This window comes from Engraulis encrasicolus, chromosome 19 (assembly GCF_034702125.1).
Source record: "Engraulis encrasicolus isolate BLACKSEA-1 chromosome 19, IST_EnEncr_1.0, whole genome shotgun sequence".
In the NCBI taxonomy this organism is placed as follows: domain Eukaryota; kingdom Metazoa; phylum Chordata; class Actinopteri; order Clupeiformes; family Engraulidae; genus Engraulis; species Engraulis encrasicolus.
In genome coordinates this window covers 35,067,646-35,088,247 of record NC_085875.1, presented here as the reverse complement: position 1 = coordinate 35,088,247, position 20,602 = coordinate 35,067,646, and the positions used below count along the sequence as shown (strand labels likewise).

Genomic DNA, 20,602 nt, shown 5'->3' with positions numbered 1-20,602 from the left:
TTTGTGCCTGGGATGAACTTATTGGTTGTTTGACAAACCAACAGCAGCGTCACTGTTGTGGGCAGCTTCAAAGGGCCAGCAGTCGTCTCGTGCATGCAAATGCTATGGTCCCGTGCATTGGATGCTGATGAGAGAATGATGCAGACTAAGCCTAACATAACGTAAGCAAACAAAATACTGTTTAATACTGTGAAAGCAAAATACTGACAAAATACTGTTTACCATTACACTACCGTTTAGGCATACTATACCACTGCAGTAATTATACTACAGTGTAAAGTGGTATCTCCATATCATACTAAATAGAAACAGTAGGCCTAGTCTACACCAGGGATTCCCAAACGTTACCATGACAAGGCCCCCCATATACCATTAAATTCCAACCATGGGCCATGGGTCCAACATGGGTCATGCTATGCTATTTTTTTCTGTGCACCCGCAATCACGACCATTGTGTGTGTGTCAGTGTCCCATTGGGATATATAATAATGTTCGTTGCAATAGACTATTATGCAGTTTTTAATTAATGGGAATATTGTTTAGCAGGCTTTGGTTTATTTTGGTGCACATTAATTCATCAATTAATTAATTGATGCATCCCTTCACAGCCCCCCAAGGATCCCCGGACCCCACTTTGAAAACCACTGTTTTTTAGCATCATGGCATGTGCTATATGGTGGGCCTATTAATACCAACAGTTGTTAATATAATTTACCTTACTATAGCAGAATACAATGGGAAGTAGGGTAAACTAATGTAGGTGTATTTACTAGGCTAATCTACACAACAGTGTGCTTAGTTTACTAATAATAGCACAACATGTGTATAACACAGCAGCCTATGGTATAGGCTACATACGATTGATAATTGATAATTTTGTCAGTGTGCTACCCAACCATATATACATTTTTTAATAAGTTGGTTGCTGCTTTTATTTTACACCAAGTTCAAATGTTTGCACATCAACATCTCTTAGTCTGATCCAGGATTGTTTAAACAGGTTAATAATAATAAATAATAATAATAGGCTAATAAAGCAACCTATTAATTATTAAATCAACCACACAATCCAGTCATTGCTGTGTTCTGTGTTTTCAGTCATTTGTGTAAAAAAGTAACACTCTACAACTGTGTTTTTAGTCAGACATAAAAATTCTAGAGCAGTAACATTTTTTGGTCAAATAGGCTACAGGCAGACTCCGGGGTTTAGGCAGCAGGCTCTGTTGCTATGACAACAGCAGCAGGTCTGTTTCTAGGGGGACTGCATGTACACACAGACATTGGTGTGCACATGTAATTTCTAGCTTCCTTCCTCCTCCCTGACACATAAACACACATTCGCTCACTGGGGTTATTTTTGGAAGCAAATAATGTATTCTAAAGCAGTTAAAAAAATATGAAGGATATATGCAAAAAGAAACAAAAAACAATCCCTCTCTTCATCATGAAGAAATAGATGTCTGGATTACAGCCATTAACACAGTTACTCTCTCACAACACTATTTCAGGCTTCATAATAAATGGATCCTCAAAATAGATGGATGTTCTTCTGTTGGCCTGCCACTGCTGTGCTGTATGTGTGCATGTCTTTTTTACCAGAGTGTGTAGTTCTAGGCTATGCAGCAGCAGCAGCCTGCTATAGCTATAGTCTACTGACTCAAAGCTGTGATGGTATTTCATGTGTGTGTCACCACAGTGATGCAACCCCCCACAACACACACACACCACCACCACCACCACCCCCCACTCTCAACCAACCCCCTCCCTCTGCTACCGCTACTGCTACTGCTACTGCTACTGCTACTGCTGAATGCATTAGTCTAATGAGGCGTCTGCAGCCTGAGCTCCTGTAAGCAACAGCACTGAGCCCCCGCGAGCACAGGGAGCTCAGACACGCAGAGACAACCGGAGAGAGGGAGGGGAGAGAGAGAGAGAGAGAGGGAGAGAGAAAGAAGACTGGAGACGGTGGAGGAGGAGGAGGAGCAGGAGGAGAAAAGTGGCCAAATGGATAGGGAACGGCAGAGAGAGAGAGAGGAAGAGAGAGAAAGAGAGATAAGGAGTAAGAGAGAGGATAGAGAGTGTGTGTGTGTGGTAGAGAGAGCGGGCAGTAGAATGAGAATGAGAGTGTGAGAGAGAAATAGAGAGAGAGCGAGGGAGAGTGAGTGAGAGAGAGAGAGAGGGAGGGAGGGAGGGTGGAAGAAAAATGTCTCTTATGGCAGTCCTCTGAAAGAATCTGTCTTTGTGCTGCTATATCAATCTCCACAGGGGAAAAACAGCTTAGCCAGTCCGGGAGAGGAAGAAGAAGAGAGGAAATCCAGAGAGCCAGGGAATAAGGATCAGGTAACTAACCGGCCCTGCCCTACCGGGGGGTATCTCCCTCGGGGCTGCATGCATGGGGTAGTAGAGTGGCGTGGAGTGGGGCTTTAACCGGGTGCTCGTCATCAATGGGGGTTTACTGTATGCAGTCAAGGGGATGCAATGTAAATCCAAATTGTTTTTTGGGAGGTGTGTGTGTTTGTATGTGTATGGTGGGGGGGGGGATGTTATGTCTATGCTCATTTTGATGCTTTGCGTACAGTAGCACCCTTATTTGGTGTCTCTTTGTGTTTGTGGGATATTTTGTACGGTACTGTACTGTATATGTGTGTCGTGAAGAGAGAGGGGAGTCAGCGTTGCTCTCAAGGTTTGTGTCTATGTGTCCTGATGTGTTTTAGATGGCAGCTATGCTATAGTACAGCAAGTGAGTCCTCGTGTGCATTTTGGATACAGATATATACTGTATATATGTGCAGGAGCAGGTTAGAACTTAGAAAGCTCTGAAACCTTGTGAATCTGTTATGTGTGTGTGTGTGTGACGGTAAGCATTATGTGTTGAGACAAGCATGTGGTTTTATAGATGCATTGTGTGTGTGTGTGTGTGTGTGTGTGTGTGTGTGTGTGTGTGTTACTACCAGCAGGTGTGTGGTGAGTGAGTGAGTGAGCGTGTGTGTTGTGTTGTGAAGAGTCCCCGGCGCTGATGAGCGGTCCTGCAGGCTCAGCACAGACAGCAGACAGCGGCAGCAGCGGCATCGGCATCATCGGCGAGATGCAGTCGCCCCCGGCAACCTCCTCCTCCCCCTCCTCAGCCTCCTTCCTGCCGGCTCCGACTGGCAAGATCCCGGGCCGCAAGAGGGGCCGGCCCCCGCTGCACCGCAACCTGGCTAAGATGGACTTCCCCAGCCGCTACCCGGAGGTGCTGCCGCCCCTCAAAGTGCCCAAGAAGAGGGGAAGGAAACCCGGATTCAAGGTCAGTCCAGTCCCCCTCTTCCTCTTCTCACAGGGGATGAGATGAAATTGTGTGGATTTCCGTTGCCTTGAAGCAGAAAAGATGTCTGTGTTTCTTTTTCCCTTTACTGATCTGTGTCCTTTTTTCGAAAGATATTGCTGTGTTCTTGAAAATGACAGATCCATGATCATATTTCTGAATGCTGCTGCTGAGATTGAAGATGGGTACACACAGGGTTTTACTGTAAATTATTTGCTTAGTTGTTGAGGGTGACTATTTTGTGTGTGAATCTCTTTTGTATCTCTTTTTCAAATCACCATTTGAGGAAAAAATAACAATGAAAATGCAAGCTGACTGTAGCTTGGCAGGCGGTGTGGGACATTGCTAGTCTCTTTGAGTGTGTCGTTTGACAAAGCTCGTAAAACAGGAGCTGGCAATCAGCCAGTTTGTGCTTGCGGCTGGAATTTTCATTATATACAGTGTCACCATCAAACAGATGAATGCCATCATTTACCGTCAAGCCATTTGCATCATTTCCTCATTTCCTCTTATCTAGTAGCCTATGCTGTATCATGACCATGTGGTGGGGCTTTGGGTGAATATCTCTCTCTCTCAGGTTACAATTAAATGTAGAATGAAGGTATTACTACTCTGAGTGTATCTTGTATTTCATTTCATTTTCAGGCTTTACACACACACACACACACGCACACACGCACGCACGCACACACACACACACACACACACACACACACACACACACACACACACACACACACACACACACACACACTCACGCACGCACGCACGCACGCACGCACGCACGCACGCACACACACACACAAAAGACTTGACACTGTCAGAAATACAGTGGCGTCTAGGATCTATCTAGCACGACTATTTTCATTTCACTCAAAGCATCACTGGTGTTTAGTTTCATGTCCTGCACTGTTTCCCTGAAGGTCCTTGTGTGGTTGCATCTGAAACTGCTATGGGGTTCATTTATAATCTTTTTTGAATTGGAGACATACAGTATGTAGTGTGTGCTTTGTCTGAATTATGATGTGGAATTACTGCCTGGCATTACTTTGGATTCCATGAATGATATGGAATATCAAAGTATAAAACCCACATTTTCTAAATCACAATGAAAGATCCAGTGTGAAATAGTAATTTACTCTGTATTCATTTTATTTTACTCTGAACTTATGTATTGAAACATAAACGTTAAATCTTCATAAATAACTGTATTTTATAAATCAGTTCTGTTGATCACAGTAGTGAAAAGGCATGCTATCATTGCTATCATTTCCAGCACCTGCCCCCCAAAATACCTGTGCACGCCTCTGGGCATAGAAGACAAAGGGCACACTTACTATTATAGTACATCAGTGGGCGCACACACACCATGAAGCTGTGCACAGGAGAATAACAGCTACTGTTGTGTTGGGAAGCAATCCTGTAGTTTTTTTAGGCTTTTTAGCCTTTATTTCTGACAGGGCAGTGGAGGAGAGGCAGGAAATGAGTGGGGAGAGAGAGACGGATAAGGATTGGCAAATGACCCAGGCCAGAATCAAACTGGGGTCTCCAGTGTTGTAACCCAGTGCCCTACCGTTAGGCCACGGCAGGGCCAGCAATCCTGTAGTTTGATAAAAACAAACTAATATTTTCTGTATGCCTAACGCAATTATATGTTGCATAGGTGTTATTTTTGATGACTTAGACTCATTACACACTCTGCAAACATCTGCTTTCTCATGCTTTTGATGCCAGCCATTAATTAGACCTAAATGACTTCCAATCGTCAGGTGTTGAGTGCAGTCAGAAAGTAAAGTCAAAACCAACTTCGAAAAATAAAACACTGAAAGAACAGTGTGCGATATGATACTATGTGATGAGTTTTTAATCCATATCTCGATGTCTTACAGAAACGAAAATCAGAAGTCGCTCTCACATCATCATGGTATTGAAAAGGAAAAGCCCCAAAAGCCGTTCTGAGCTGCTTCACAACTGGGGGAAACCCAACAAAACACAACAGTGTAGCATTAGAGTATTGGCAACAGTGTATTTGTTCTTCAATTGCACAATGAATGAATAGCGAGCCTTCTATAGTCTTATCTCCAGGTTGAAGGGGTGCATCTGGTTATTCCTTTTAGGGCTTGACAGACTTTGGAACTAAAGCACTCTCCTTTTAGTCAAGGTAGTAGAAGTATTTAAAAACCCTTTATTTTACATTGGGGTTAACATGGTAAAACGCCATGATATACTTGAAATACTTCAATTACCTTCAATCAAAGGAGAGTGCTTTGGATATAGTTCAAAAGTGTATTTGTTCTGTTTTTGTTTCTGTTATTACATTACATATTAGCCAATCTCCGTCTCGCATGAATGTGAATGCCCACAATGTACCATATATCCACATGAGCATACATGTTGATAATCCTGATGCCCCTCTGCCTTCTTGCTTCCCTTTCCTCTCTCTACCTCTCTTTTACTCTTCTCTCTCTCTCTCTCTCTCTCTCTCTCGCTCTCTCTCTCTCGCTCTCTCTCTCTCTCTCTCTCTCTCTCTCTCTCTCTCTTCTCTTTCTCTCTCTCGCTCTGTCTCTCTCTCTCTTTCTCTCTCTCTCTTTTGCTCTTCTCTCTCGCTCTCTATCTCACTTTTGCTCTTCTATTTCTCCGACTCTCGGTCTCTCTTTTGCTCTTTTCTCTATCTCTCTTTTGCTCCCCCCCTCTCCCTCTCTCTCTTTTGCTCTTTTGCTCTTCTCTCTCTATCTCTCTTTTGCTCCTCTCTCTCTATCTCCCTCTATCTCTTTTTTGCTTCTCTCTCTCTCTCTCTCTCTCTCTCTCTCTCTCTCTCTCTCTCTCTCTCTCTCTCTCTCTCTCTCTCTCTCTTTCTCTCTCTCCACAGCTAAAGCCCAGGATGTTGATGACCCCTCTGGCCATCTCTCCTCCCAGCAGCACCCCTGAGCCCGACATGAGCTCCATCCCCCAGGACGCCGCCACCGTCCCCCACTCCTCCACCGACCAGGAGCTCACAGGTACCATGTGCTCCTCCACTCTACTCCTCCTCCTCTCTTCCCCCTCTTTACACCTCCATGCACACCAAGACACAGTGGCACTCTGGCTCTGGCTCTGCACAGTAGGTGACAGATTAAGCAGGCTGCCCAGGTGTTCACGGTGGTACCAAGGGAGTGTGCAGGCTGTGCAGGCTGGCCAGCATTGCAAATGAGCTGACATGTACTGTAGCAGTTATATAGTGGAGCCCAGAGACAGAGCCAGCCAGTCCTGTCACACCCGAGGACACTCAACCAGCTGGGCTGTGCTGGGCAAATGTTAATGAGCTTCACAGTAGCCTACCAACCGGGCATGTCATTATTTCTTCATAGAAGCGTTTTTTTGCAGTAGGTTCTATTGAAACATTCATGCGACTGACATTTAGGCATTGCACATCAGTACCATTAGCAGAACAATTATCAACAATGATGAGTACGTGATGAGTGTTTTGCATTTTAATGTTTTTTTAATCCATTGAAAACAAAGCATGCATCATCATCTTTTAATATTAACCATGATCCATTCTGTACAAGACTTTGCTAGCATTTTGTTAGCATGTTTAAAAACTCATACAGTATGTTGTATTTGGATGACAGTCTTTGTCAGATGTCAAATCACAATGTGGAAAATAAAGCAGAAAATATACTGTTTGTTCAACGTCATGCAGTATGTCACATGAGGGGAAATACTGTGGTGTAGTCATTCAATCATTTCACACAAAGAGTAGAGAAAGTGGTCTCTGAAGGGGGTTGTTGAAGTGAGAATTGAACAGTCAAACACGCACAGGCCTCTTTATTCTTCTCCCTCCATATTTACTCTGCCTCCCCGGTCCATTGTGTCTCTCTACCCTACTGCTATGACGTGATACCTAGACAGTGTTGTACAGCTTGGTACTGTATGAACTAAATGTTTAGCTATACTATGTGGGGGTCACTGTTGTCAGTGTTTTGCCTGCCCAGTCGTCTTTCTCTATTAGAATGCTTGCTACCCTTATCCTGCTACAATGTTGTATTACAGTGGTTCTCACTCCCCCTCTCCCCCCGCCCCCCCATGGCTCCCCAACGCCCCCTGGGGGCTGTAGCGCCCCTGTTGAGAAACACAACTGGATTATGATGTTAAAATTAGGGATGTGCCGAGTCCTGATTTTGAGGGTTCTGCCTTTTCAAGCCTTTTATTGGTGTTTATCAGACAGGACAGTGAAGCAGAGACAGCAAGAGAGTTGGGAGAGAGACACAGGGAAGGGCCGGCAAAGGATCCGGGCGGGGAATCGAACCTGGGTCGGCCGTGTAGTAGATGAGTGGCCTACCATTAGCGCCCCGGTAGGGCCAGATTTGGTTGAATCTGAAACGAATCTTACTTAGATCATGACACGGAAACCTGTCAACAAGGCAGAATCCGAAACCGAATCTTGGATTCGATACATCCCTAGTTAGAATGCCTCATTGTTTTTCATTGTCAATATTTTGAGTCATACACTGTGCAGCACTTTGGTCTGTTGTCACTGCTTTTGAACTGTTTTATAATTAAAATGTACTTACTTTACTTAAGCCCAGACTAGTCATCATATTCATACTGGTGGTTGAAACATGTACGTAGCTGTTTGCACAGCAACACTTGAACACTGTAACAAAAAAGCACAACAATGATCTGAAGTGGCCCCTGCCCAAGAGGACAATTTGTATCAAATGTGAAATAAAATGTATGTGACATGTTACAACTCACAATGGTATAGTGAGGGTTTTAAGGTTCTTAGCATTGCAGCAATTCATTTGAACATTTTATTGCATTTTATCTCTAGTCTCTAGATAGTTTCGTAGATAGACAGATATGCTTTGGTCAGTCATATTATTTTATGTTGATATGTTGGTGAGGTATGCATTATTTATTCTGCACTGTGGTGTTCTATGTGTTCAGTTAAAAAGTTATACATCCCAGATGAATATATACGTAGACAGGAAAATGTATATCTTGAGCCATACAAAAAGCATAATTGCGTTATTACACTTATCTGACGCTTTTATCCAAAGCGACTTACAGTTATTTGAAGGGTAGTGGTTACAGTCCCTGAAGCAGTGTGCGGTTAGGTGCCTTGCTCAAGGGCATCTCAGCCATAGAGTGAGGTGGGGAATGGAAGGGTGGTATTCAAACCTTCCCTCCAACCCTCTGATCTCAAGCCCATCTCCTTAACCATCAGGCCACGGTTGCCCCAATATATATATATATATATATATGAAAATATTTTTCGGGGGGATTCATACCTTTTCCGAGATGACAGGCAGTGAATGTTAGAGAGATATGGGGGAGGATCGGGAAATGACATCGGGCCGGAATCGAACCCAGGCCCCCAGCGTGACAGTGCAGTGCCCTACCGTTTGAGACACGGCAGGGCCTCGGTTGCTCCAATATTATTAATGTTGAATTCCCTTTTGCTTCTCCTGCACAGTGTGCATCTACATAAACAAGCAGGCTCACGTGGGGCCCAACCTGGACCGTAAGAAGGTGCAGCAGTTACCGGATCACTTCGGTCCCGACCGGCCCTCCGTAGTCCTCCAGCAGGCCGTGCAGGGCTGCATCGACTGCGCTTTCCAGCAGAAGGCCGTCTTCACCCTGCTCACACAGGGCTACGGAGGGGAGAAGATCTCAGGTGTGTACAGTATCTATACTGTATGCAGATACACACACACACACACACACACACACACACACATATACACAGATACACATGCACACAGACACACAGACACACAGACACACAGACACAGACACACACACACACACACACACACACACACACACACACACACACACACACACACACACACACACAGTCTTGTTTTTGCTACATTGTTAGGACCTTCCATTGACTCCAATGCATTTTCAACTAGTGAACTGTGCCCTAACCAAAACAATCCCTAAACCAGGCGTCACCAACGTGGTGCCCGCGGGCGCCAGGTAGCCCTCCAAGAGCTCCTGAGGTGCCTACCAAGGATGTTAATAAATAGTGATGAACACAGGATTTTAGTCACAGTTAATGTTTTTCTTCATGTAAATATGAGAGTATTTCTTTATCACCTATAAAGAATGTTTCTTTATAACTCTCTGGGGCAATGTAGGACATTTCTGTCAATGTACTTGAATTTAAGCAACACTTGTAAGTGCTTTAACTAATATGTTATCATTATTTAACTTTTTACGAAGAAGTAATGCTTCAGCTATGTCTGTGGTAACATGAAGCTTAGGGTTGTATATTTCCTCAGAGTTTCTCAGGAATTCTTGTTTGTGTCTGTTTTCCTGTTTTGTTTTGTATTTATGTTTATTCATTCTATGTACCTATGACTCTGACTGTATGCCTTGTACTTACTGCCTGTCCCACTAACATAAAAATAACTCCAAAAACATACTGCCTTGGGGGTTGTAGAGGTGGGGGAAAGAAGAGGCTGCTGTTAAAATGACTGTGTGAATGTGTGTTGTCTTGTACGATGTAATGTTTTGTCTTGTACTGTCTGTATTGTCCAGTTTCAAGGGGACTCTACTGAAAATGAGATGTTGCTTCTCAAGAAGCATTCCCCATGTGCAAATAAATACATAAAATAAATAAATTACCTATCAGCAAATAATCATTTAATCATAGTGTGATTTGAGAATCAGCTAATGGGGATCCTAATAAACTAAACTAAATAGTGTGATTTGAGAAGAATGTCAAGACATTGGTAGAGGATTTCGAACAAACAAGTAGCCCTTGGCAGCCATCACTAGCCCTCGGGTAGCCCTTGGTAGCCGTCCGACCCAGAAAAGCCCTAAACCTAACCTGTCAGTAAGAGCTATGTCTACCTGAAACTTAGGTCTCTGTGTCTGCTGTGTTGTATATTGGTGGGCACTGGGCAGCCACATTTGCACCTGGTGTGGGTTCCAGTTTTTAATAGATTTTGCACTATGGGAAGAAATGAAAAGAGCTCAAATATCTCCCTGAAACAGAGGTGTCTCTCTGTTGTGTTCTGTTGAGTTGCGTTGTGTCTCCTCATTGTGTGTATTGGTCTGCAGCCACGTTCGATGGGAAGCAGCTAAAAGCTAAAATGTCTGCCTAAAACAGAGGTGTCTCTCTCTTGTGTTGCGTTGCGTTGTCTGTTGTATTGTGTGTTGTTCATTGTGTGTGTTAGTTTGTCTCTCTGTTGCGTTGCGTTGTGTGTGTTCATTGTGTGTGTTGGTCTGCAGCCACGTTCAATGGGAAGCAGCACCTACAGTAGTGTGGGTTCCAGTTTTAATAGACATGAAAAGAGCTATTTCTGCCTGAAACAGAGGTGTCTCTCTGTTGTGTTGTGTCTGTTGTATAGTGTGTTGTTCATTGTGTGTGTGTGTGTGTGTTGGTCTGCAGCCACGTTCGATGGGAAGCAGCACCTGCTGAGTCTGCCGGTGGTGAACAGCGTGGGCTACGTGCTGCGCTTCCTCAAGAAGCTGTGCCGCAGCCTGCACTGTGAGAACCTCTTCAGCGACCAGCCGCCAGTCACCCAGCACAACGGGGCCTCCTACCAGACCGACACCATGCCGCTGTCTGGTGGGTGGCTAACTAACACACTTTCAATTTCAATTTCTCCAAGTGCCATCTTGCCATGACCACCTTTCCATGACAAATGTAACCATGAAAGTGGTTATATACTTGCATTTTTGGAGAATGGAAACCAACGCACACCAGAGCTTTCGAGGTGCAGGTTGCGGGTACTAGTTCACTTTAGACCGCATACTCTTGTCCATCATGCTGAATTTTATTTACAAAAACAACGTTTCGGCCAGAACCATTGTTTTTGTAAATAAAATTCAGCATAATGGTCAAGAGTGTGGGGTATCTTCCCCTCTAATACAGTATATAACTTGCATTCCCAAAACAATACTGTACATCAGTGGTGGGCAGCCTACCTGAAGTGGCCCCTCAAATGAAAAGGGATCCCCACCCCTGCTCTACATGCTGTAGATGGAAGATGCATCATGGATACAGTAACCAAACAATACAGCCATACAGAGTGCATACGGTATTTAACAGATGCGGTACACATACAAACTACATACAGTATCTAACAGACAAATATATATATTCGAGACAGTACAGCCATGTAGAAAAGATATGTAATAGTCAACACAGACTCCATACACACAGCACACAAATGAAGCTTTTGGCTCTAGACATAGTCGAACATGCTGGGTATTGACTGTAATAATATATACAGTACAGTACATGTTACATCCAAGACGCTCCTCAGTGACCACCCAGCACAATGGGGTGTCTTACTCAAGACAGACACCATGCCTCTGACTGATGGATGGTTAACATGCCTCAATTTCAATTTCAGAAGAGCTGGTGTCTTGCCATGACAAAATGGTTATATAGTTGCATTCACAGGGCTGTGACACAGGGAGCCGCATTCACAAAGCAATAGATGGAACATACAGACTGTTAATACAGACTGCATACAGTACACACCACAAGAATGAACCTGTCTGCACTCGACACTGTGTAGCATACTGGGTGTAAGTTCCCTTCAGAAAATCGTCGACCATGGTAAATCATGGTTTTGATGGTTTTTGGAGCATCGTTCAGCACGGTTTTTATTTACTATGGTTCAATCATGGTTTGACTATTGCCTAGTGGTGGGTGGTGAGCACAGTTGAATGTCATTGGCGGAGGTGCCATGTTTCCATGACAAAATGGATACATAGCCGTCTCATTCACAATACAATAAACATGTACCGGCAGGAGACATATACACTGTTCATAGAGGGTATATGTACATTCTGCTAATCCTATACTCATGGATTGAAGGGGTAGCATCAAGCATGCTGTGAGAAAGTGCATAAATATGGGCATGCTTGCCATGGAGAGAGGTGGCTCTGTTCTCTGCCAATTGTCCGTTTATTAAATAAAGTTTATTTTTGGATCACAATTGGCAGTGTGCCGACCTACCTCTTTCCAATGACTGTCTACTATTGAAGAGTTTATTTTCAAAGCGGTGTACGCACCATTTTTGACTGTTCAGAGGTCCTATCACCCACTATATATGTGATTTCTGGCCATTCAAATATTTTGAGAACATACTTTGTCAACCTATATAAAATGCATTTTGCAATGCAATACAATGGAAAGCCCAATACAAAAATGTCAATTTCCCAACATTCTACAAAATGGATATACACCGTTTTTCAAACAAACTCTTCTATCGTATACCACCTCCAAAACTTTGGATGTGCGCTGCTCACCCACTTCTAAAAACAACATGATTGTATTGTATTGCATTGCATTGCATGGGAATCTGTGCTGTTAGACTTGGACAGATGCTTCCACCATAGGAACTACCCCAGTAGCTCCCTGGAGGCTGTGATGTGTACAGCAGGACTGCCACAGGGGTATTCACCTAGCCTGCAGGAGCCCTTGTGCAGCACAAACTCTTGGCACCCGCAGCCAACCTCCCAGTGTGTAATAAGTCACTAAAGCGGTTGTTTACAACCTTGAAATGGCACCACACTTCAAAGACAAAAATATAGAAAAATGCATCATCACTGGGTACTGACAAGTCAAGGGTAGCATGAGCAATAGAACAGCATATTGAAATTGGCAGAAGTTATCCTTTAATTTTTTTTACAGATGTACCTTGTTTTCCAATGTTGCTTAGTATGTTTTTGGGCTTACCCACCACATAATCATACCTCCTTTCTTAAATTCAACAATAATACCAACTTAGTCTGTATATCCATGCGACTTACTGTACATGCCTAGCCAAGCGAATGGCTCACTATTTGTAAAATGTCCCTGTCTGAGATCCTTATGGAGTGGAGTACATACCATCCTCCAATATAATTTAATACCCACATCAAAATCTAATAGGAGCTGTATATCATGACTTCCAATAACGCTACAACATTTTAAGAAGATCAGATGGGATAACGTGTAATATTAATAACTATAGACGCACATGAAACGGTTTAGGAGAGAAATGATGGGGGAAGGAAGGATCAGGAAATTGCCTTGGGAAGGACTCAAATCCCAATCCCCAGATTTATGGTATGGATGTCTCAGTCTGCAACCCCCAACACCCAACCCCCTTGCTTTCGCATCAGCAAGAGTGCCTAGAGCTGAGGGGGTTAGATGCCTCACTCAAGGGCACCTCAGCTCAGGCATGGATGAGTGTGCACAGCACCACACACATTCCTCTTACTGCCACTGTGTTGGATTTCAACTTGCAACCCTCAGATCAAATAATTGAATAGGAGAGAAAGATACTTCAGGCTCATTCTTTTACGATATCCATGTGATGTCAGGTGAACGCCCCTTTAGGAGACCTTCAGTTAGGAGACCTTCGGAGTTTTGAGGTTGAGAATGAATTGAGTTCCCTTAGCGCTGTAGATGGCGGTAGCGCACTTCTTGTGCAAACACCACAAAAATTGAAAAAGAAGGAGGGCACAACGCCCCCTTGGGTGTGCTTTTTGAGCACACTCCTTTGTATTGGATGGACGGAGTTTGACATATCTTTCTCTCGTATACGATTCTTTGCTCAGATCCAAGACAAAAAACTCTCCATAGGCCATAGCTACGGTACAGTATAACCATTTCAAGAGGTTTTTTTCCACACTTTTTTGAGAGGTATATACAGTACAACATGGAGCCTACATTTTGCAACTATCATTGATGTGCAAGTGAGGCTAAAGAAAAGAAAAGACACAATATCACCTTTTCATTTCAATTTAATATTTACTTTACTAACATGACTGAAGCACACTGAAGCGCATGTTACATGTAACATACAGAAGAAGCAATGGTGGTGGTGGCGTCCACGCCAATTTCTGAGCATTTTGCATGTTGCGTAATTCCAAAAGTAGTATGCTGAAAAGGAAGAAAGGAGTCGCACACAAGCTGAATGCAAAGTTAAGACTATTAAACAAAGCCGAATAAAATAAATAAAACCGACAGACAAGGGACAAACGTTTCAGTCCAGCCCATCATCAGTGTTCCCAGAAACTTGCATCTCAGCCTCTGTGTGCGACTCATCTCTTTCTTTTCGGCATACTGAAGAAGCAAAGGCCAGAAGCAGGCTCAGATGTTTGACGTATTCATTGGCAGGTGAGGCGCCCATGCCGGATGATTACCTCTCTGAGGCGTCAGAGCTGCAGCAGCGCTACTCGGTAGACCCCAGTGACTCCGCCTTCAGCTGTATGAACTCGCCCTATCCCCCCAAGCCCGTCTACGGGGGAGGAGGAGGAGGAGGAGGTGGAGGAGGAGGAGGAGGAGGAGGAGGAGGCTTCCGCTCCCACCAGCCACACCACACCTCCCCGCTCGGCACCCACTGCGGACACAGCAGCAGCCCCAGCAACTTCATAGACAGCAACAGGGCAGGTGAGAAGGAGGAGGAGGAGGAGGAGGAGGACAGCAGGGCAGGTGAGGAGAGGAGGAGGAGGAGGACAGCAGGTGAGGAGAGGAGGAGGAGGAGAAGAAGGAGGACAGCAGGTGAGGAGAGGAGGAGGACAGCAGGTGAGGAGAGGAGGAGGAGGAGGAGGACAGCAGGAGAGGAGGAGGAGGAGGAAGTGGAGGAGGGAGTGGAGGAGGGGGGAACGGAGGAGGTGAAATAGGAGGAGGAGGGGGAGGAGGACAACAGGGTGAAGGTGAAGAGAAGAGGAGGCGGAGGAGGTGGAGGAGGGCAGCATGACAGGTAGGGTAAGGAAGAGGAAGAGGAGGAAGAGTGACAGGAGGAGGAGGAGGGCAAGGAGGGGCAGGTGTCTGACAGTGACAGCCAACTCCTGCCAAGATGTTTTTTCTTTCAGGGAGAGATGAACCATTGTCAGTGTGCACTATTATAAGGTGTTCAATGCACCAGCAGCTTCCTTTTGCATTCACACTTAATCCTGTTGGATGTGGTTCATCCTTCTTGGTGGTATGCAGACATTACCTTGGATACAGTGGCTCTTGATACATCAAGACAACAAAGACATTCAAAGGCTGTCTCAGTCTAAGATGCAACAGTTACAAGCGCACCAAGAATTTCTCCTTTTTGAACTCTGATATGTAACCCATAATGTTGTGTGCATTGCAAAATGTTGAGCAAAACTGTGCCCTTACCCTGCTAATTGAACCTTCACACTTCACTTTACTGGTGCAATGTACAATTAATGAAGATTGGCCAACAGGCTGGTCCACTTGAGCCATGAAACATCCCACACTAAAATGACAGGTGTCTCAGTTATTTTGTCCAACCCCTGTATATCTATTAGTTTGTGAGCTTGTGAGTTAGCTCAGTCGTGTTTTTTGGTGGCATTTTTTTTAATAGGTCAACAGAAATTTGGGATACGTGGCATAAAATGTTGGGAACCACTGTCTTAGACAAAGGGATGGCAGAAATAAGCCTGGCTTACGTGACTGGAAGTATCAGTCTGGCCAGGCAAACCAGCGACAACATTTCTCTACAGGAGATGCAAAGGGTGTGTCTAGCAAGCTCATGTTCATAAAATGCCTCAGTATGCTACTGGTTTAACCTTGAATCGATTACACCACCCACTCCTTCACTCACCTGTTAACAGAGCTGGTGTGTCATTGGGCACGATCATGATGCTTTTGTTTGATGCAGTGCTGCTTTTGATAGAGATTTTTTTAACCACAATGCATCAAACTGGCAAAGTGCGCATGCACACTGCCTGGCAAAAGCAGCATTGCTTTATCACGAACGTGCCAATTGTCTTGACTTAAACACACCCCATTGAGCCATATTGGAAATGGTCAACATTGATTGGTTTCCTCTTTCATGGAAATATGAAATGTTGTAGGCGGTTTGCCTGGTCAGACTATAGTCTTTTTTTTTTTAAGATTTGTTTTTGGTCTTTTTCGACTTTATTTGACAGGACAGTGTGAGAGGTGGACAGGAAGCAAATGGGGAGAGAGACGGGGAGGGGTCGGCAAAGGACCCAGGTCGGGAATCGAACTCAGGTCAGCCGCATGGCAGACGAGTGCCCTACCGGTTGGCAACGGCAGGGCTGTTCAGACTGTAGTCTAACTAACAAGAACTTTCTCTTCCAGACTCCCAGGAGTCTCCAAAGCGCCCCCTCTGCAAGGACCCCGCCACCTGGAGTGTAGACGACGTCATCTGGTTCATCAAGGACGCTGACGCTCAAGCTCTGGGGCCACACATAGACGTGTTCAGGAAGCATGTACGCACCAGAAACGCTCTTTCACATAATCAATTGTACCACATACAGCACAGCACAGCAGAGCGCACAGTCACATATAACAGTCTTTTTTTCTTTTTGGGGGGGGGCTTTTTGCCTTTATTTTGACAGGATAGTGAAGGTAATGACAGGAAGTGAGTGGGGAGAGAGAGATGGGGAAGGCTCGGCAAAGGACCCGGGGCCGGGAATCAAACCCGGGTCGGCCGCATAGCCATTTGCACCACGGTAGGGCCACATATGACACAGTCTGCTTGACTTCACACAGAAGCATTATGGCTTTCTAATGAGTAGAGACGAGCATAATGAATTGAAGACACTTTGATTCCCTTGATTAGCAAGATGACAATCATTAGAGGAACTGCACAATAACTGTGGCTGATCATGTATTAGCTGATGTAAATTGCAAGGCAATTTTATTTTTTATAGCGTATTTCATATGCAAAAGCAATTCAATGTGCTGTACAGTAAAGTAAGATAAAATAATGCAAAACCAACATGAAACAAAACAAAAAAACAAAAGCATAAAAGCAATAGAAGCACAAGGCATGCAATAAAAGGCAATAGAAGCACAAGGTATGGCAGGTAAAAAAAAGTTGGTATAAACACCAACTGTACTGCCTAGCCCCACCTATTTATTTATTTATATAGACTTTTTGCGCCTATTTATTGTTATGGCCTTTTTGTGCCTTTATTTTAGATGGTACAGTTAAGAGAGACAGGAATTGAGTGGAAGAGGGAAAGGCGGTAGGGTTGGGAAATAATACAAGCCAGATTCAAACCTGCGTCGATTTGGCAGGTGCATTATTGATTAGAGGGAGATTTCAGACTCCAGTTCGCATTGGATGTCTATGATACAGTTTGATCATCTAATCTGCTCTCCTTCTCACGTTTGTTCTCAGTTGGTCTCATGGCACATTTGAAACTGCAGGGGGCGCAAATGTCTGTTTTGCAGCTCTAAAATCTAACAAAATGTCACTCTTTGCTTTTAAAACACTGCTATTGCACTGTTAGGAAACAGTAATTAGGTAGTTTGTCGCATAATCAACAGAGCAAAAACTGACTCTAATACTGACACTAATATGAGTTTAAAATAGACTGTCACTAATATGAGTCTGAGTAACCATCTTCATAAATGATGACCTCGTCATTTAATTATGTAGCGCTTTCGGCATTGACACTGGCAGCTCTAGAAAGGCCTGATGGGTAATTACTGTTTAATGCTAATTACAGTTGGCGCATCACTGCTTATAGCCGCTAACCAGTTCTGGAAATGTTTGTTTGTCTTCATCTTGCGTTTTTATTTTTTTTACAGGAGATTGATGGCAATGCCTTGCTGCTGCTGAAGAGCGACATGATCATGAAATATCTGGGCCTGAAGCTGGGGCCTGCGCTCAAGCTGTGCTACCACATCGACAAACTCAAGCAGAGTCGCTTCTGATCCAGCTGACCTGACCTGACTGATTGCAGGGGAGAAGGAGGAGGAGGATGCCCCTCTTCATCCTACCCCTGTCCCAGCCAGGCCCTCTCCACCACACCACACCAGATCCGACCACACCAGACCAGTCTGTCCTCGGCCCCCCACACCACCACCCAACACCCTGCCACTTTATCACATTATAGTTACTTAAAAGGTCCTGTGGGTTTTTTTGTGGTTGGATGTTTATTTCCAGACTTAATGCTGCCCATTTACATACAGGATTTTCCATGCATATGTATTTATACTACAAAAGTATTCATACTAGGCCTATTCATACTACATCATACTGAGCAGTAAGACCAGTAAATATTCGTTTATATTTCCTTAGTACATTCTCATGAAAAAGATATAATTTATGAATGGGCAGCATATTTGGGATGTAAAGTACTAACCTCACTGACACAATGGACCTTTATAGAAATTGTGGCCCACAGAGAATGTTCTACTGGGATAACAACCTGATAATGTAATGCTTAAAGGGGTATGCCACTATTTTGGGGCTTAATACAGTTAAAATCGTGCTTGCTACAATGCTACACGGATCCATTGACTTTCACTAGCTTAGCGACATATTCCCTCTTTTAACTTGTCTTAAAGCAAGACAACGGCTTACATGAAAAATAAGACACTTTACCACCTTTATAAACCCCAGCCAACGATTTTATCTGTATTAAGCCCCAAAATAGTGGCATACCCCTTTAAGATATGAATGGCAGACCTGTAATGAGCACATAGGCCAGATGGATATATCAGTACAAGAAGGCCATCGTGAGTAAGTAGCACTTCTAGAGTCAGCATATGGTGGTCGTAGGCAGAAGCTTAGTGTGTGGTGTGATTTTTTTCACATGGTGGCAATGCTCTAAAGAGTCACCCTAATAATTTATTTTTGGGTGGAGGCGGCTGGTCTTACAAAAAAAGCATTATAAATTCTGTGGACATTCCTTAATCTCAACTATTATGTGTGCAAAGAGAATGTGTGACCGTAAGGCAGTATCCTGTGTTTTGTCTGCTGTATTAAAGTGAGTGCAAAACTGCATTGCATTACTGGGACGACTGAACAACTTCAATGATAGCTGGAAATCACACATTGGGTTGTTTTTATCTGTTTTTTTAGACCTTCTGGGAGTACTAAACACAATGAAAAATGAAAATTAAGTCCTGGGAGATTGGTGTGCAGACTTCATTTTCCTTTTTCATGTGACTTTGCTAGTCCTGCACCCAAAACTTTTTCGAGAAGGATGTGTGTGTTTTTTTCTTTGTTATACTGGTACTAAACACACAACCAGCATACAGTACAACCATCTCAGTGGACCTGAAGTTGATACTAGGCGTTCATCTCAGGTTCTTTCCTATTTCTCTGCTCTTCTTCTTATTCACTTGTGTGCAATTCGTCACTACCACTTTCCAGAGGAACAACACGTGCATAAAGCAAGTCATCTGACAAGGAGGAAATGGTTATGAAGAAGAATTGTGATTGATGCTTTGTATATGAGGCTCTAGAGACACAGTATTTAAATACATTACTATGCATGTCACAATTAAACAACAAATTTGATCAGCGAAATATTGTATCGATCCACAAATGACTCTTTCCATTCCACCCAGAACTGTCTTTGAAGTGTTTTAATTCAATTTAACTCACCACTACAAATGCTCCACCACAAGAAGCTGAAAGGTTTGGTTAATTGTCTCTGTTAATTAAAAGATACCATCTCTTATTGTGATCAGATATCTTCCTTATGATTCCAAAGCTACAGGCACAGGGAAGGAGCTCTGCAGTGTTCAGTGCAGTGTGAACCTTTCCCTCATCCATCCCCCCTGGCAGCTCTCTGTCTGCACAAGGCTGGCCCACCCTGGTCCCATGCTCACCGAGTTCTTCTATCTTTAGAGCCAAGAGCTTTGCGGATGCCCTATTTCATTACCACAATTACTGAAAGCTATGCTGTATATTCTTGATGACATCTCCTGGCTCTCCGGGCAAATGCTACAAAGATAGTGTACCCAAGATATGTAAAAACACTACTCCATTTCAAATGTTACAGGGTACCCAAGATATGTAAAAACACTTATACATTTCAAATGCTACAGGGTAGAGTACCCAAGATATGTAAAAATGCTTCTCCATTTTCTTCATTAAATGGGAGCAACATTTCAGCTTACTACAACAGCCGAGGAGGCATCACAACAGGGAAGGCCCCAGAAATGTGTACTAGGCCTATATCCCACGGCTACAGGAAGAAAGAGTCACCAATTTGAAGTGATAATTAAAAGTGGGAAGAAACTGCCATGGTGAGCTTTGTAGTGTGGCCTGGTTTCCTTGTCACCTGTGCCCAGTCACTGGTTGCTGAGAGATTCACAAGAGGGAGGCCAATGACCCATTTAAGAGGGGAAAGTTTACATTAAATCTGGAGTGGGTCTCCGAATTTGGGTTCCTGTCGTTTAGGCTGCAGCAGCGTGTCACTGGCTTCCATCTGATCTTATGTAATATTTCAAGTAGCAAGCCTAGAGCTGAAGACAATGCTGCGGCACCCTGCTTTACAGTCCATATCTTGGAAGCACAGTGGTCGACTTGAATGCTGTTCTAGGCTGCTCTCCCCGTTGTAAATGCT

At 43.9% G+C, this 20,602-nt stretch overlaps 1 protein-coding gene across 2 annotated transcripts; it reads left to right on the top strand.

The window, feature by feature from the left end:
• Positions 1-2,256: 2,256 nt before the first annotated feature.
• LOC134470146 (sex comb on midleg-like protein 4) lies at positions 2,257-19,683 on the top strand. 2 transcript variants are annotated; one of them, XR_010039162.1, is made up of 9 exons: positions 2,257-2,340; positions 2,958-3,286; positions 6,174-6,303; positions 8,763-8,963; positions 10,692-10,871; positions 14,424-14,696; positions 16,368-16,498; positions 16,628-16,741; positions 17,829-17,921. XR_010039162.1 is itself a non-coding variant. In XM_063224169.1 (8 exons), exons 2-8 carry the CDS (start codon positions 3,017-3,019, stop codon positions 17,952-17,954), a joined length of 1,311 nt encoding a protein of 436 aa, XP_063080239.1. In that variant the 5' UTR covers positions 2,257-2,340; positions 2,958-3,016; the 3' UTR covers positions 17,955-19,683. The 2 variants fall into 2 exon arrangements, 1 of the variants encoding a protein (XP_063080239.1); XM_063224169.1 differs by lacking the exon at positions 16,628-16,741 and having other exon boundaries at positions 17,829-19,683.
• The last annotated feature ends 919 nt before the right edge of the window (positions 19,684-20,602 follow it).

Bases quoted from the DNA above. Each gene is read 5' to 3' on its own strand.
- LOC134470146 (XM_063224169.1), top strand. From the start codon at position 3,017: ATGAGCGGTCCTGCAGGCTCAGCACAGACAGCAGACAGCGGCAGCAGC. The intron at 6,304-8,762 runs GTACCATGTGCT...TCTCCTGCACAG, and splicing joins CACCGACCAGGAGCTCACAG to TGTGCATCTACATAAACAAG. The intron at 8,964-10,691 runs GTGTGTACAGTA...GTTGGTCTGCAG, and splicing joins CGGAGGGGAGAAGATCTCAG to CCACGTTCGATGGGAAGCAG.